The 17,105-nt window shown below is 36.4% G+C and overlaps 1 protein-coding gene across 1 annotated transcript; it reads right to left on the reverse strand.

Moving 5' to 3' along the window:
• Positions 1–200: 200 nt before the first annotated feature.
• LOC134527724 (endo-polygalacturonase-like) lies at positions 201–3,992 on the reverse strand. The gene is made up of 2 exons (XM_063360641.1): positions 3,943–3,992; positions 201–1,900 (listed from the first exon to the last, which is right to left on the reverse strand). The coding sequence occupies exon 2, from the start codon at positions 1,788–1,790 to the stop codon at positions 552–554; it is 1,239 nt and encodes a 412-aa protein (XP_063216711.1). The 5' UTR covers positions 1,791–1,900; positions 3,943–3,992; the 3' UTR covers positions 201–551.
• Between the last annotated feature and the right edge of the window lie 13,113 nt (positions 3,993–17,105).

Consider the following 17,105-nt stretch of genomic DNA (forward strand, 5'->3'; position numbering starts at 1 on the left):
TTACACTTAGAAAAATTTTAACTTACAATTTCATAACTTAATAATTATTGGTATTTTCTTTTAAAAAAAATGCCTTTAAATTGTCACTTAAAGGCTATTTTAATTTTTGGGGGAGTCACGTAATCTTACGTGCATGGTATTTTTTTTTATGAATTTCATCTAAGCTAATAATATGCTTAAGGAAAAAAACACATTGATTAATTATTTTTATTATTATTATTTTAATGTTAGCGAATCTCAAACACTATTATAGCATTGTTTCTGATCTGTATTCCACAGAAAAATTGCCTTAAATAAAACTAGCTCTTATATTTAACATTAACATTGTATTCTTTTCATTAATATGGATTTGCCAGTTTGTGAATTAAAATTAGCTTTTTATGCGTATATATCTAAAGATCAAATAACAAGCATGAGAATAAAATAGCATTAAGTTTATACAGTACTCTCCAAATATACAAAATATCTGAGATAATAGTTTCGAAACACTTTTGCTTTCTCTCATATGATTTTACCTTGAAAGAATGTATTATGAAACAAAAAAAAATCAGCTATTTATTGCCGTATTGTCCACAGTATTTGTTTCTTAAATCGTTGTTCCATTTTCCATTAATCTTAGCATGACTTATAAACAATTCTGAACCTTTCTGTACATTCACGTTACTTAGCTTTACTTCAACAGGGTGCGCTTCGCTGAGGCCGTCAAATATAAAGGTTCCTTTTGTGTGGACCGCCACATTGTTGTAGCTGATGTTCCGGAACTCCGGTATCCTGCTGCCAGTCTTATTGTAGTAGTGCGTGTCGAGGCAGATGGGGTACCGAACATTCTCGATGCAGATGTTGTCGTAGGTGATGTTTGTTACCAGCCCGCCGTTCAAGGTGTCGCTCTTGATGTACAGCCCGTAGGTGAGGTGATTCAGCGTGAGCGCAGAAAAGGTCACATCGCTGATTCCGTAGTTGGTTGGACTGCCTATCGCAACTCCGTTACCATGATTGAAATGGTTTTTGTAAAGTGAAATGTGTCGTGATGGTGCGATCAGTGCTGATATAGCTATGTTGTCGTCAATTGTGCTTATGTTGCAGTAGGCTATAGTGACATTCTGTGATCCCGTTGGGTCGATGCCATCATTGTTGCTAGTGGCATTAGCCGAGTCAATGGTGATGCCCCATACTGTGAATCCATTTGTCTCGCTGCTGGTAAGGTGGTAAAAAGGAGAGTTCTTTAACGTGATCTGGTACACAGTGATGTCTACAGAGTTGTTGATTTGTATCAGTCTAGGGTTGTTCTGGTGTTTTCCGGTAACCCTAGCGTCATGGGTGAGCTTCCACCACGTCGTGTTTGTCCCAGTCATTTTCTGGCCACCTTGACCATCAATCACTCCTTTGCCATAGATTCCACTGCCTTTGGCTCGGAGCATTGTGATGAAGGCCTTGCAGCCGACGCCGTAGTGGTCCAGAGTGCCGCATGTTTTCGCTCCTTGGTCATATAACTTAGGGTCTGGGATAGCCTTCAGTGCGGCGCCACTGTCCACCAGAAGACTGGCTCCAGATGGTATAGTGATGGGACCGGAGTTAAATATACCAGACGACAGTGCGACAGCTTTGCCCGTGGTGCAAGAGTTCAGAGCTTTCTGGATAAGGTCGGTGTCATCCCCTCCGGTTGCTTTCAGTGACACGCAAGTTTGTGGAGTTTTGGGTTCTGTGACATTGCGAAGATCTTTTGCACTTCCAGCTTGAATTAAGGTCAAAATCGTGAAGATTTGGAAAATGCTAGCTGAAATTTTCTGCATTTTGGTTATAGTTAGTACCTTTGTATAAAGATATAAGATGAATGGTTTTTGAACTCTATCCAATATACTTTGCTTGCAGTATCGCTAGTAGATGACCGTTCTCTGGTAACCTGTTGAAAAATAATTATTTTATTAATAGTTACACATATGTAAAACATTAATATTAATTCCCAACTTTCAATACCTTACAGAATCTTGGAGTTATTAATTTTTATTTTTTCATTAAAATCTGTGTCTAATAACATTTTTGTCATTTAAATGTTCAACCCATTCAAAATATCTAAATATATAGCAAGATAATAAAAAATATTTTTTATGTACCGTTCAATTTTTCATCGTATAAGTTACCATTACGCACATGACTATGACTAGTTGTTTATAAATGATATTATGTACTAATCAATCACACTGCAGGTGACTTCTTTTTACATTTTAGTATTTCAGAGTTCCGAGACTCTTGTTCAGTAAATTTCCTTCAGTTTTTTTTGTCCCAACAAACTATATTTTTCCTACATAATTTGTCTATTTGGCAAGATAACAGATTTATATTACAATACATACTATTATGAAAATACTTTTCAGCCAACATACACCGCACATAACATGCAAAATTGACTAAATATGTTTGTCTACGCCATACATCAATACATAGTTTACACTGTTATCATTTCCATTTACACTACGTTACCAACTCTGCCAGTTTGATAAAGAAAACTAAACAGGAAAGCAAATTTGTTTGCAAAACCATTAAACGATTTATTATTGAATATTTATAAGACAATTCTACAGCCTTCAAATTAATACAGTGGTTTGTATCCCTTACTTGGAATTAATTTTAGTAAAAAAAAGCAGGTAGAATTATTAACAGCACATAAATTTATGTTCAATTTACACCCATTTTAAGACAATAAGATACTACATACTTTGACAAATTATTGATATTGTTTTAAAGAGAAGCTATTTTAATTTTCCAGGTTTTCCAGTTTTTTGTAACTTCTTTTAATTCACTGAGCCTTCCTTTTTTTCGTGATACTCTCTGTCTTTGGGAACCCTGATATTTATTTTAATTTTTTAACCATTATGCACATTACTACAAAAAAATTGAATCGTTAAAAACAATACGTAAGAATATGTTTTTCCCTTCAGTACCAAGTTGTAAGTCACAACTCTACGTTTCATTTAATATTGTTCAGTTATTCAGAAACTAGTTCTGTTCGATGACACTCTGTTATATGATATTTAAAAGGATATTCGCGTATGGCTGTATTTTTGAAAAATATTTAGTTTTTAAATTAGGTTATGGCCCAATCAGATCTTCAAATATCATCAAACCTTTAACATTCATATTTTTTACATTCTAGAAAAAATATTTCTAGAAAATTATTGAGGAAGAAAAATTCAAGCATTTGCAACTGCATAGTTTACAATGACTACATTATATATCTGTACGGAAGCTTTCTAAGAAATTTTTGTTTCTGCAACTAGCGGAAAAATATGTATTTATCATAAATATGTAAATATTCTTATTTTATATTAAAAATTAATATTAAATTGTTTGATTTTTTCTTGAACTTATCTTACAGTTTTTTACTCATATATAATTTTGTTCCTCACTTTTGATTTCCAGATTCGGATTCGAGGCAATTTTTAAATAACCGAATATGGGTTTCAAATATGAGAATGGTTTTGACCCATCACTCAACCAAATATGTAGGTACAAAAATCTCTAACCTTGTGGGAAACAGAATTTTTTAAGTAACATAAAAAAACTTTTTCAAAATAATAATTTGTTTCACAAAACTCAAAATTCTGATACTTTGAAGCTTGGAATTTAACCACAATTGAAACATGATTTTATGGCATTAATTTATGTGGCTTCAAAATAATATTTTAGTTGCAACCATTGTTAATAGCCAAATATTTTTTTTTGAGATTTGATGTTTCATGGAAATTCTGTGTGAAGTCATTATGCAACAATCTTAAAAAAATAATTTTTCTATGGATTTGACTTTGCAACAGAAATATTATTTGATTTAATGTGATAAAAAAACAAAATAACCTAAAAATAATATAGTTAAAACTAATACTGGCGACATATAAAAACATTTCTGTTAAGTCTTTAACTTTTAGCACTACATATAAAAATACTTACATCTGACACCAGTACTTAAATGTACATATTTTAACAGTGCAAGTGTTAGTGAGACATATTTATTTGCCTGTCAATGATTGTCTTTTTATCTCAAGATATCGTTTGAATGTTATCTTGATAACATGGGAATAAAACAACGTAGGCGCTCAAAAAATGCTATCAGGAACATGGAGTGGTTCTGAAGTGATTATTAACTAACAATGCGCAGTACTATCAAACAAAGCAAATATCTTAAAAGTAATAGTAATAAAAATGTAAGGAAGATGACAGGAGCTGAAGAGATTGATTACACAACATGAAAAGATAATAACATATTGGTTCACAAGTTAAGACTTCTACTTGCTTTGCAAATAATTATGGCAATTTATCCAATACCAAACAAACATAGACTATATATCGTGACATAAGAATTGTGTGCCACATATAATAGTGACTTGTTTTGTCTGCATGTGTATAAAAGTGAAAAAATTAGTTATATTTTGGATGAAAAAAGATTGTTTTATTTCGTGTGATCTAATTTATAACTAAAACTGAATTCTTGTAATACAAATTCTAACTTAAAAAAGTAAAAAATGATAATCAATCACTATCAAAATTGATACGTAGTAATAATAAAGCATTTTGAGCAATTGAGACGAGTTCGATCAACATAGTAACTGAAATCAATTGGAGACAAATGTAGATGGAGGCATTGTATCCAGATGGAGCCATATACAGATGAAGCTATTGTAGCCAGATTGAAATGGATTCTATAGTATCCTTTCGTATTTTAGCGAATATAGCCGATTGATCTTATCCTACCGAGTTAAATGTTTGTCCTAATATGATTCCTTTTCGTTGGATGTTTGTAGTCAAGTCTACATTATTGAGGACTGAATATTTAAGGGTCCAAAACCCCTTGGTCTTGTAGTAGCATAAAATACATCATCTTTCAGGAATATTTTGGCTCTATAATAAGCATTAAATTTGCCGAGTTTGTCTTTTTATACAAAGAGTTATTTTCTATGTGTTTGATGTATCTTTGTAGCCATTAGTCTTGTAGCCATGTTCGGAATAAATAACTATTCTATTTTCACAGAGATAAAATGAATTAACGAACTTTAAAAGAAGCTGTGTCGTGGTAGTTCACAGCAAAAGGGAGTTATAAGCGGAATGATAAGATACCATAGTAGTATGTAAAAGGGTGCAGGATGCAGGATGTGGAGCCGGAGCTGATGTCTGCCATCTTGAATTGTGATGTCACGGCGGCCATTTTTGACTCACAATTCCTCAAAAATTATTCAAAATGACTCAAAATTTCCCGTTTTCGAGGGAAAAATTCCCGTTTCGAGGGAAAATAAGGATTTCAAAAAACCACAAAAATCGTTTTTCCTTAAAAACCACGAAATTCCTGATATAGGCTTAAGCATCCATGTGTACAGCCTCCGATAAGCCTCTTTTAGGATTATGTCGTCACTGTTGCAATTTTCGTTACGTCAGCCATCTTGAAAATCTTTATTTATTATCCAATTTTAATGAAAAAATTTTTAAAATTTATAAAAAATTCAGCTTCCGTTAAGCCATTTCTAGGAATAAGAATACCATGACCGCCATCTTGTATTATGACTTCACCGTTGCAATTTCCGTTGCGCACGCCACCTTGAAAATCTGTAATTTTTATGTTAGAAAATCGGGATAAATTTTAAAAATTATTAAAAAAAATTATTAAATCGAATTAAATAATAAAAATATTAAAAACCACATTTGCACTTATCGTTACGGTCGCCATCTTGGATTATATAAATGTTACATATTTGTTACACCCGCCATCTTGGTTGAGTACTATGTCATCGTTACACTTTATGTTACGACCGTCATATTGGATTCTATTAATGTTGCAATTACTGTTATGGTCGCCATCTTGAAATTTAGACGCCATCTTGGAAATCCATAGTTTTTATGTTAAAAAATCGGGAAAAAGTCCTAAATTTATTAAAAAATAACTTAATAGAATTCTGATTGATTATATCGTTCCCATCCTTGATTCGAAACCGGTGAGGGCAAAAAATAAAAATAAAAACATCAGATCCTTCCTCCACAGAAGCTACCTTCAGAATGACCTACCACCAATATCAAGGTATATATCGTCAGCTGGTATGACGTCATGTCCGCCATATTGTCTTCGTCCGCTGGAGACCGTCATCTTGTTTTCGTCTGCTAAAGTAATCTGGCGACATGTTAATATATATTTCTGTTCACCATACCTTTAACCTCGTCTGTTCGCATTGAACTTTGTCATTGACCTTGAATATTGACCTTGAACATTGACCTTGAACATTGACCTTGAACTTTTATCTCGACTTTGAACCTTGACCTTGAACTTTGACCTTGAAATTTGACAATTACCTTGATCTTTGACTTTGATCTTGACGTCCATCATGGATCCGTCATTTTATGTTCAGTACATGCCATCAGGAGCTACCAAATGCTAGTGGTCATTACCACCATCATCTTTCCGTCTGCTGGAGGACACCATCTTGTGTGTACTCGTCTTACCATCATGCTAGTTTTATTCTAACCTGCTACAGTGCCGTAATAATTTTTTATTACTGAGGTGCCCGCCATCTTGAAATTTGGCCTCCATCTTAAAATCATGTAATTATTTAGCTAGAAATCTGGGATGAATTCCAAATGTCTCCGAAAATATCAATTATTAATTTACAAATTGAATGGATGGATTCCTGTCCACGGTTCGATTCTTGACCATTGACAGTTGTAACTAATTATTAAATAAATTTTAGTATCTGTTTTCCATCACCTTTCGCGGAGTTTATTAATCATTCACTCTACGAAAAACAACTCAAGTAAATATACCTTACCAACGAATTAATACAGTGCCGATTAGACTATAATGAAAGACAAGTATTTCAATAATCTGAATAACCTATAAGCCGTTCATGTACAAAGCCACACATATAGATCAATTGTCTTCAGTCCATGAGACCGAGTCATGTCATTATCAGACGTATAGGCTAGTCATTTCAGGACCGCATAACCTTCGTCGTTAGCTAATTATATTCAATTAATCCATCGTGACATTTTTATACATACTAAAGGACCAAGTGACCTGGAAAAATATTTTAGTAACAACAAGAGGTTTTAAACTAGTAAATATTCAATCACTACATTTTGTACTACGCGCAATCAACAATAAGGAAGGACCGTCAAAGAAAAGGCAGCACCGCCAACGAAAAGGCAGCACATTTGGAAGCGCCGACAACAAAAAGGCAGCACATTTGGAAGCGCCGACAACAAAAAGGCAGAACCGCCAACGAAAAGGCAGCACATTTGGAAGCACCGACAACGAAAATGCAGCACCGCCAACGAAAAGGCAGCTCATTAGGAAGCACCGACAACGTAAAGGCAGCACCGCAAACAAAAGGCAGCACATTTGGAAGCACCGCCAACGAAAAGGTGGCTCATTTGGAAGCACCGATAACGAAAAGGCAGCACCATCATCGAAAAGACAGCACATTTGTCATTGACTCCAATATTCATTGGTTCCATTAATTCGCTCGCTCCAATATTCATTGGCTCCAATATTCATCGGCTCCAATATTCATCGGCTCCAATATTCATGGGCTCCAATATCAATTTGCTCAAATTGCTCAAAATGCTCCAACAGGCTCCAAAAGGCTCCATCATACTTTTGGCTCCTATATTCATTGGCTCCAATAGTCATTGGCCACAATATTCATTGGTCCCAATATTCATTAGCTCCAATATTCATTAGCTCCAATATTCATTGGCTCCAATATTTATGAGGCCAAAATTCATGGGCTCCAATATCAATTAGCTCCAATTGCTCCAAATGCTCCAATATTCATTGGTTACATTAATTCGCTCGCTGCAATATTCATTGACTCCAATATTCATCGGCTCCAATATTCATAAGCTCCAATATCAGTTGGCTCCTATTGCTCCAAAAGCTCCAACAGGCTCCAAAAGGCTCCATCAGTCTTTTGGCTCCTACAGTCTTTTGACTCCTATAGTCATTGGCTCCAATAGTCTTTGGTTACTTATTCATTGGCTCCAATAGTCTTTGGCCACTTATTCATTGGCTCCAATATTCATTAGCTCCAATATTCATTGGCTCCAATATTCATTGGCTCCAATATTCATTGGCTCGAATATTCATTGGCTCAAATATTCATTGGCTCCAATATTCATTGGCTCCAATATTCATTGGCTCCAATATTCATTGGCTACAATATTCATTGGCTCCAATATTCATTGGCTCCAATATTCATTGGCTCCAATATCCATTGGCTCCAATATCCATTGGTTCCAATATCAATTGGCTCCAATATCAATTGGCTCCAATATCAATTGGCTCCAATTGCTCCAAATGCTCCAACAGTATTTTGGCTCCTATAGTCATTGGCTCCAATAGTCATTGGCTCCAATAGTCATTGGCTGCAATATTCATTGGCTGCAATATTCATTGGCTGCAATATTCATTGGCTGCAATATTCATTGGCTGCAATATTCATTGGCTCCAATATTCATTGGCTCCAATATTCATTGGCTCCAATATGCATTGACTCCAATATTCATTGACTCCAATATTCATTGGCTCCATCAGTCATTGACACCAACAGTCTTTTGGTTCCAAAAGTCTTTTGGCTAGAATTCTTCGAGTCTAAGAGGCTATGAGACCACATGGCTACGAGTCTAAAATGATCTAGCTGGTTACGAGTTATACATGGCTTGCAAACCTACAGAGCTACGAAGATTCTAGTACACAAATTTACGTGACTGCGAGGATACAGGACTACAAGTCTGCATGAGTACTTGACTACGAAGCTACTCGTCTACAAGGCTACAGTTGCCGCATCTGTCTTCGACGGAATTTTTTCTTTTAACTGCTCCATCAGCATTATGTTATAAGATTACAAGTCCGCTTGCCCACGTTGCTTCTAGTCTACGAGGCTCCAATGCATCATGACTACGAGACTACAAGCCATGAGGTTAAGAGTCTATGCGATTGCGAGTCTTCAAGGTTACGTGATCGCGAGGCTATAGGACTACGAAGCTTCCAGAACGCATGGTTACGAGACTGCGAGGCTACTATTCTACGAGATCCCAATACATGATGTCTACGCGACTACGAGCCATGAGGTTACGAGACTATGCGTTTGCAAGTCTTCAAGGTTACGTGATCGCGAGGCTTTAGGACTACGAAGCTTCCAGAACGCATGGTTACGTGACTGCATGACTAATTGGCCGCGTGGCTACGAAACTTCATGTCTCTAACAGACTAAAATAGCACTATTCAGTGGTGAGAGTTAATTTATCTCATGCAAAGGTACTTGCTACAAGCAGTTCCGCTTTTCAACATCAGATGACCTCACGTGTTTCTTGCAGGTAAATAATATTTTTTTCTTTTATGCGGGATGCGTGATGTTCACTAGCGATAGCATAAGAAGGATGGCTTCGTTAGTCTCCAAGGAGAAGGAAGTTCGTCCTTCCTGTTAGTGCTTCTCAGATTTCTCACGGTCCGCCATCTTGGATTGCGACGTCACGGCGGCCATCTTGGATGGGTGTGAACTTGACCTTTGACCGAAACCGCATAAATGATCGCAAGCACACGGATTAACCATCAAAATATTGGTAAGAATAATCAGGAGCACACGGAGAAAACCATCATAATATTGGCAAGAATAATCAGGAGCACACGGAGAAAACCACCATTATATTGACAAGAATAATCAGAAGCACACGGAGAAAAACGACACAGGTTTTCTTTGGTATCATAAAATTACAGTAAAAAAAATATTTAAAAATAAAAATAAATTATAAAAAATTTCAAAAAAGTAAATAAAAAATACATTAAAAGATTCTGCTAGCATGTTAACTTATCATTGTCTAGCAAAGATAGAGTTCTAGTACAAGCCAGAATTTTATGTTTTTATTTTTTTTTATTTTTTTATTAATTAATTTTTATTTTTAAATATTTTTTCCCTGTAATTTTATGATATCAAAGAAAACATGTGTCGTTTTTCTCCGTGTGCTTCTGATTATTCTTGTCAATATAATGGTGTTTTTCTCTGTGTGATCCTGATTATTCTTGCCAATATTATGATGGTTTTCTCCGTGTGCTCCTGATTATTCTTATCAATATTTTTTTGGTTAATCCGTGTGCTTGCGATCATTTCTGTGGTTTCGGTGAAAGGTCAAGGTCACACCCATCCAAGATGGCCGCCGTGACGTCGCAATCCAAGATGGTGGACCGTGAGAAATCTGAGAAGCACTAGCAGGAAGGACGAACTTCCTTCTCCGGAGACTAACGAAGCCATCCTTCTTATGCTATCGATAGTGAGCATTTCGCATCCCACATAAAATAAATCAATATTATTTACCTGCAAGCAACACGTGAGGTCATCTCATGTTGAAAAGCGGAACTGCTTGCAGCAAGTACCATTGCATGAGATAAATTAACTCTCACCACTGAATAGTGCTATTGTAGTCAGTTAGAGACATGACGTTTCGTAGCTACGCGGCCAATTAGTCATGCAGTCTCGTAACCATGCGTTCTGGAAGCTTCGTAGTCCTATAGCTTCGCGATCATGTAACCTTGAAGTTTTGCAATCGCATAGTCTCGTAACCTCATGGCTCGTAGTCTCGTAGTCATGATGTATTGGAGCCACGTAGACTTGAAGCTACGTAAGCAAGTAGCCTTGTAATCTTATAACATAATGCTGATGGTGCAGATGTAGCAAAAGAGAAAATTCCATTGAAGACAGATGTGGCAATTGGAGCCTTGTAGACGAGTAGCTTCGTAGTCAAGAACTCATGCAGACTTGTATTCCTGTATCCATGCAGTCACATAAACCTGTTTTCTAGAGACATCGTAGCTCTGTAGTCTCGCAGTCTCGTAAACTTGAAGATTCGTAGTCACATATTCTCGTAACCTCATGACTCAAAGTCGCGTAGTCATGAAGTCTTGAGACCTCGTATAATTGTTGCTATGTATCCAAGTAGCCTCGTAGACTTGAAGCTACGTAAGCAAGTACCTATGTAATCTTATAACATAATGCTGGTGGTGCAGTTGGAGCAAAAGAGAAAATTCCGACGAAGACAGATGCGGCAACTGGAGCCTTGTAGACTAGTAGCTTCGTAGTCAAGTACTCATGCAGACTTGTAGTCCTGTATCGTCGCAGTCACGTAAACTTGTGTACTAGAAGCTTCGTAGCTCTGTAGCCGCGCAGGCCATGTATAACTCGTAACCAGCTAGATCATTTTAGACACGTAGCCATGTGGTCTCATAGTGTCTTATACTCGAAGAATTCTAGCCAAATATATTTGGAGCCAAAAGACTTTTGGAACCAAAAGACTGTTGGTGTCAATGACTAATGGAGCCAATGAATATTGGAGCCAATGAATATTAGAGACAATGAATATTGGAGCCAATGAATATTAGAGACAATGAATATTGGAGCCAATAAATATTGGAGCCAATGAATATTGGAGCCAATGAATATTGTAGCTAATGACTATTAGAGCCAATGACTATTGGAGCCAATGACTATTGGAGCCAATGACTATTGGAGCCAATGACTATTGGAGCCAATTACTATAGGAGCCAAAATATTGTTGTACCAATTGGGTCCAATTGATATTGGAGCCCATGAATATTGGAGCCGATGAATATTGGAGCCAATGAATATTGGAGCGAGCGAATTAATGGAGCCAATGAATATTGGAGTCAATGACAAATGTGCTGCCTTTTCGATGATGGTGCTGCCTTTTCGTTGTCGGCGCTTCCAAATGTGCTGCCTTTTCGTTGGCGGTGCTGCCTTTTCGTTGATGGTCCTTCCTTATTGTTGATTGCGCGTAGTACAAAATGTAGTGATTGAATATTTACTTGTTTAAAACCTCTTGGTGTTACTAAAATATTTTTCAAGGTCATTTGGTCCTTTAGTATGTATAAAAAATGTCACGATGGATAGCTGAATATAATTAGCTAACGAAGAAGGTTATGCGGTCCTGAAATGACTAGCCTATACGTCTGATGACATGACTCGGTCTCATGGACTGAAGACAATTGATCTATATGTGTGGCTTTGTACATGAAGGGCTTATAGGTTATTCAGATTATTGAAATATATGTCTTTTATAATAGTCTAATCGGCACTGTATTAATTCGTTGGTAAGGTATATTGACTTGAGTTGTTTTTCGTAGAGTGAATGATTAATAAACTCCTCGAAAGGTAATGAAAAACAGAATCTAAAATTTATTTAATAATTAGTTACAACTGTCACTGGTTAAGAATCGAACCGTGGACAGGAATCCATCCATTCAATTTGTAAATTAATAATTGATATTTTCGGAGACATTTGGAATTTATCCCGGATTTCTAGCTAAATATTTACATGATTTCAAGATGGCGGGCACCTCAGTAATAAGAAATGATTACGGAACTGTAGCAGGTTAGAATAAAACTAGCATGATGGTAAGACGAGTACACACAAGATGGTGTCCTACAGCAGACGAAAACATGATGGTGGTAATGACCACTTGCATGTGGTAGCTCCTGGTGGCATGTACTGAACATAAAATTATGGATCCATGATGGATGTCAAGATCAAAGTCAAAGATCAAGGTCATGGTAAATTTTAAGGTCAAGGTGTAAGTTCAAAGTAGAGGTCAAAGTTTAAGGTCAATGGTCAAGGTCAAAGTTCAAGGTCATATTTCAAAGCTAATGACAAAGTTCAATGCCAACAGACGAGGTTAAAGGTATGGTGAACAGAAAATTATATTAACATGTCGCCAGCACACTTTAGCAGACGAAAACAAGATGACACTCTCCAGCGGACGAAGACAAGATGGCGGACATGACGTCATACCAGCTGACGATATATACCTTGATATTGGTGGTAGGTTAGTCTGAAGGTGGCTTCTGTGGAGGAAGGATATGATGTTTTTTTTTTTGCTCTCACCGGTTTCGAACCAAGGATGGGAACGATATAATCAATCAGAATTCTATTAAGTTAATTTTTTGATGACTTTTGGAATTTTTCCCGATTTTATAACATAAAAATTACGGATTTCGAAGATGGCATCTAAATTTCAAGATGGCGACCATAACAGTAATTGCAACATTAATAGGATCCAATATGACGGTCGTAACATAAAATGTAACGATGACATAGTACTCAACCCAGATGGCGGGTGTAACGAAATATGCAACATTTATATAATCCAAGATGGCGACCGTAACGATAAGTGCAACAGTGGTTTTTAATATTTTTATTATTTAATTCGATTAAATAATCTTTTTAATGATTTTTAAATTTTTTCCTGATTTCCTAACATAAAAATAACATATTTTCGTGATGGCTAGTGTAACGGAAATTTCAACGGTGACGTCATAACCCAAGATGGCGGTCATGGTATCCTTATTCCTAGAAATGGCTTAACAGAAGCTGAATTTTTTATAACTTTTAAAAAAAATTTCATTAAAATCGGATAATAAATAAAGATTTTAAAGATGGCTGCCGTAACGAAAATTGCAACATTGATTACATAATCCTAAAAGAGGCTTATCGGAGGTTGTAGACATGGATGCTTAAGACTATATCAGGAATTTCGTGGTTTTTAAGGCAAAACCACTTTCGTGGTTTTTCGAAATCCTAATTTTCCCTTGAAACGGGAATTTTTCCCTCGAAAACGGGAATTTTTGAGTCATTTTTAGTCATTTTTGAGGAATTTTGAGTCAAAAATGGCCGGCGTGACGTCACAATCCAAGATGGCGGACATCAGCTCCGGCTTCACATCCTGCATCCTGGCGCAGGATGCCCTTTTACATACTACTTACAATCGTTACTAAATGACTATGACAACAGAAAACACCACACAATGTGCATACTCACTCCTCAAAACTGTTTATTCTAATGCAAAAAATGGGTGCGTGTACTTAGGTACGCGCGTCAGAAGTTATACTTCTTTGGCATCATTAAAAAATAGTTTTTAATTGCATGCACAAATAGTGCGTAGAGTCCCTCCGCGCGGAAGAAGGTAAACTTCGTAATGTGGAAATGAAAATAGGAAGGGGTAGAAATTTATTTTTAGTGAAATCATATTGTATGAAATCAAACTAATAAAATAAAGTAAAATTTTGTAACGATACATAGATTGATTTTCAGAGAGAGAGAGAGAGAGACCTATTGAATGTCTATAAAACTAACTTATTTATGAGAGCAGATTTTTATGAAATAAATCATGAAATCATTCAACGATAAAAGCTGTTTATTTAACTAAGCGGACGGGTTAGCCCCAAGGAGAAAATTGACGCGGCGAGACCTCGTGGACATAGAGAAATGACACACACTTACTATTTATGTGTCAATGAAACATGATTTTTTTCTGCAATTTCAATTGTAATATACAAAAAGGGTATTGAAAATTGAAACAAATATGGCGACACTACAAACTGTCAGGATCTTTATTTTTTTCTTACTCTCTACTTAGTTCCTTACAATAGCATCCACTCTCGCTCTCTCTCTCTCTTTCTATTCCCCCTCCCCAGGAGCGTTAAACGTTTAACGCAACCTTGTTGGAAGTCGCATTAGAAATATAACTTCAATAAACTAGAGGTACCGTAAAATGGCCTGACTTTGCACCATTGAGTTGGCTTTGCACCAAAGCATGTAAAATGTTATAGTGACCAAAAGGATATAATATTTTCAGTTAAATGGGATAATTATTTTTGAAGTTATACTTCTAATGCGACTTCCTACAAGGTTGCGTTAAACGTTTTACGCTACCATGGAGGGGGTATTAAAGCACTGTCTGTTTGTACGCGGTGTTCTTCAAAATCAGTGGCGGAGCTAGGGGGGGAGGGGGTTAGTGGTTCTAACCCCCACCCCCACCCCTTAACCACAATTATTTTTTATTATCTGAAAGCAGGTTTGCTAAAAGCCTGGGTGTCTTACTGCTATCACCGGCCACTGCACTGTAGGGGAAGAGTAAGCGAGCCCTACCGATTCTCCTTCCCTTCCCCTACCCCTGTCGCGAGCAGAAGATATAAGGTTGTGATGCCGTGACGGGTCCCAAGCTTTCAAATATCTTACACCTATTGTATTTTACCAGCGCGGTAATTATAAGCAGGTGTTGACTGGGCTTCCAAAAGTGTAAGGATCGCTGTGTGTGTATAGAATTGAGACAACGACATGGTGTCATGTAACTCAAGCTAAAGCTAATTGTTTCCAGGAATAGATCAGTTCTGCCGAAACCCAACCCTTTTTATTCTTTTTTTTTGTATTGTCGACCTTCGAGCATGATTTATGATTTTGAGTGGACGTAAACAAGGCAGTCGGATTGATTAAAATATTGTTAATTAATTTCTTACTTTATCACTCAAACATTTTTTATTAAAAAATAATAATATTTTTACCATTACAATATTTAAAGTTAAGTACCTACCCAAAACTGCTAAAATAGCACTATTTTACACCTTAAAATAAAAAAAATTTCTGAGGGCGGACCCCCGGACTCCCCCGTTTCAATAGGGGGGGGACCATGCTTCTTAACCCCCCCCCCCCCCATACACAAATCCTGGCTACGCCACTGTACAAAACTACTATACGAATTTTAATGGGGTTTTCAAGTTACCTTGAGCGTAGCAGAGAAAGAAATATAAGCTTTATTTCATCAAAATAGGCTCAAGGAAAGAAAAGAAATCTTAATTTTATGACATACAATATAACCATTATAAGAAGCCATTAAGTTTTGCTATTGTAAGGAACTAAGTAGAGAGTAAGAAAAAAATAAAGATCCTGACAGTTTGTAGTGTCGCCATATTTGTTTCAATTTTCAATACCCTTTTTTATATTACAATTGAAATTGCAGAAAAAAATCATGTTTCATAGGCACATAAATAGTGAGTGTGTGTCATCTCTCAATGTTTACGAGGTCTCTGCGTCAATTTTCTCCTTGGGGCGAACCCGTCCGCTTAGTTAAATAAACAAAACAGCTTTTATCGTTGAATGATTTCATGATTTATTTCATGAGAATCTGCTCTCATAAAAAAGATAGTTTTATAGACATTCAATAGCTCTCTCTCTCTCTCTCTCTCTCTCTCTGAAAATCAATCTATGAATCGTCACAAATTTATTTCCTTTAATTTTTTTAGTTTGATTTCATACAATATGATTTCACTAAAAATAAATTTCTACCCCTTCCTATTTTCATTTCCACATTACGAAGTTTCCCTTCTTCCGCGCGGAGGGACTCTACGCACTATTTTTGCATGCAATTAAAAACTATTTTTTAATGATGCCAAAGAAGTATAACTTCTCATGCGCGTACCTAAGTACACGCACCCATTTTTTTTCTGTGACCTTTGGGAACAATGGATCATAATTTTGAGGACTTCTCGCCTTTTTCTCAGTTTTAGTTTGCTTCATAACCTCAATTGGATAACATTAGTTTTTATGTGTTATTGTGTTGAGCAAAAAGTGTAAAATTTAAAGAAGTATTTGACATGAACCAGAGTAAGCATACCATCCTACTTTTCCATTTTTTATCTGTCTTTCATAAGAATGTGCTTAAAATTAAGACAGCTGTGTTTCACAATTTTGAAAAAGTGACTTGGTGTTTGTGTTAATAGGGTTGACTTTGCACGATCGAACTTGGTGGTGCAAAGTCCCCTTAACTAATGCCCTGACGCAGCTGTGTTTACAAAAATTAATTGCCCTCTTTTTCTATTGATTTGCTTTAAAAAAAATGTTTCCCACCTTTTTTCTATGGCTCACTGTAAATTTCAGGTGATCTATAAAGATGCCATCAAAATATAAACGAAAACCAGGAAGCAGGAAGTACTTAGATTATACTGAATATACACTGAATACCTGTATTGAAGAAATTAGAGCAGGGAACATCACTCAGCGTGAGGCAGAGGTGAAGTTTGAAATTCCCAGAAGAACAATATACTATAAACTTCAGCACAAACATCAGAAAAAGATTGATGGACAGTGGAGAGCCTGGAGCCATGGCAGCCCAGAGTACTTCTTCAGGAGGTAATGTGGCTCTGGAAGGTCTGAGGAGGCCACCACCCGAAAAGGTGTGTGGAAAGTAGTTAAGGGTCGGCCTTTAAGGGGTGCCTCCCATTTCAGGTCAC

The sequence above is a fragment of the Bacillus rossius genome, chromosome 1, assembly GCF_032445375.1.
Source record: "Bacillus rossius redtenbacheri isolate Brsri chromosome 1, Brsri_v3, whole genome shotgun sequence".
NCBI classification, from domain to species: domain Eukaryota; kingdom Metazoa; phylum Arthropoda; class Insecta; order Phasmatodea; family Bacillidae; genus Bacillus; species Bacillus rossius.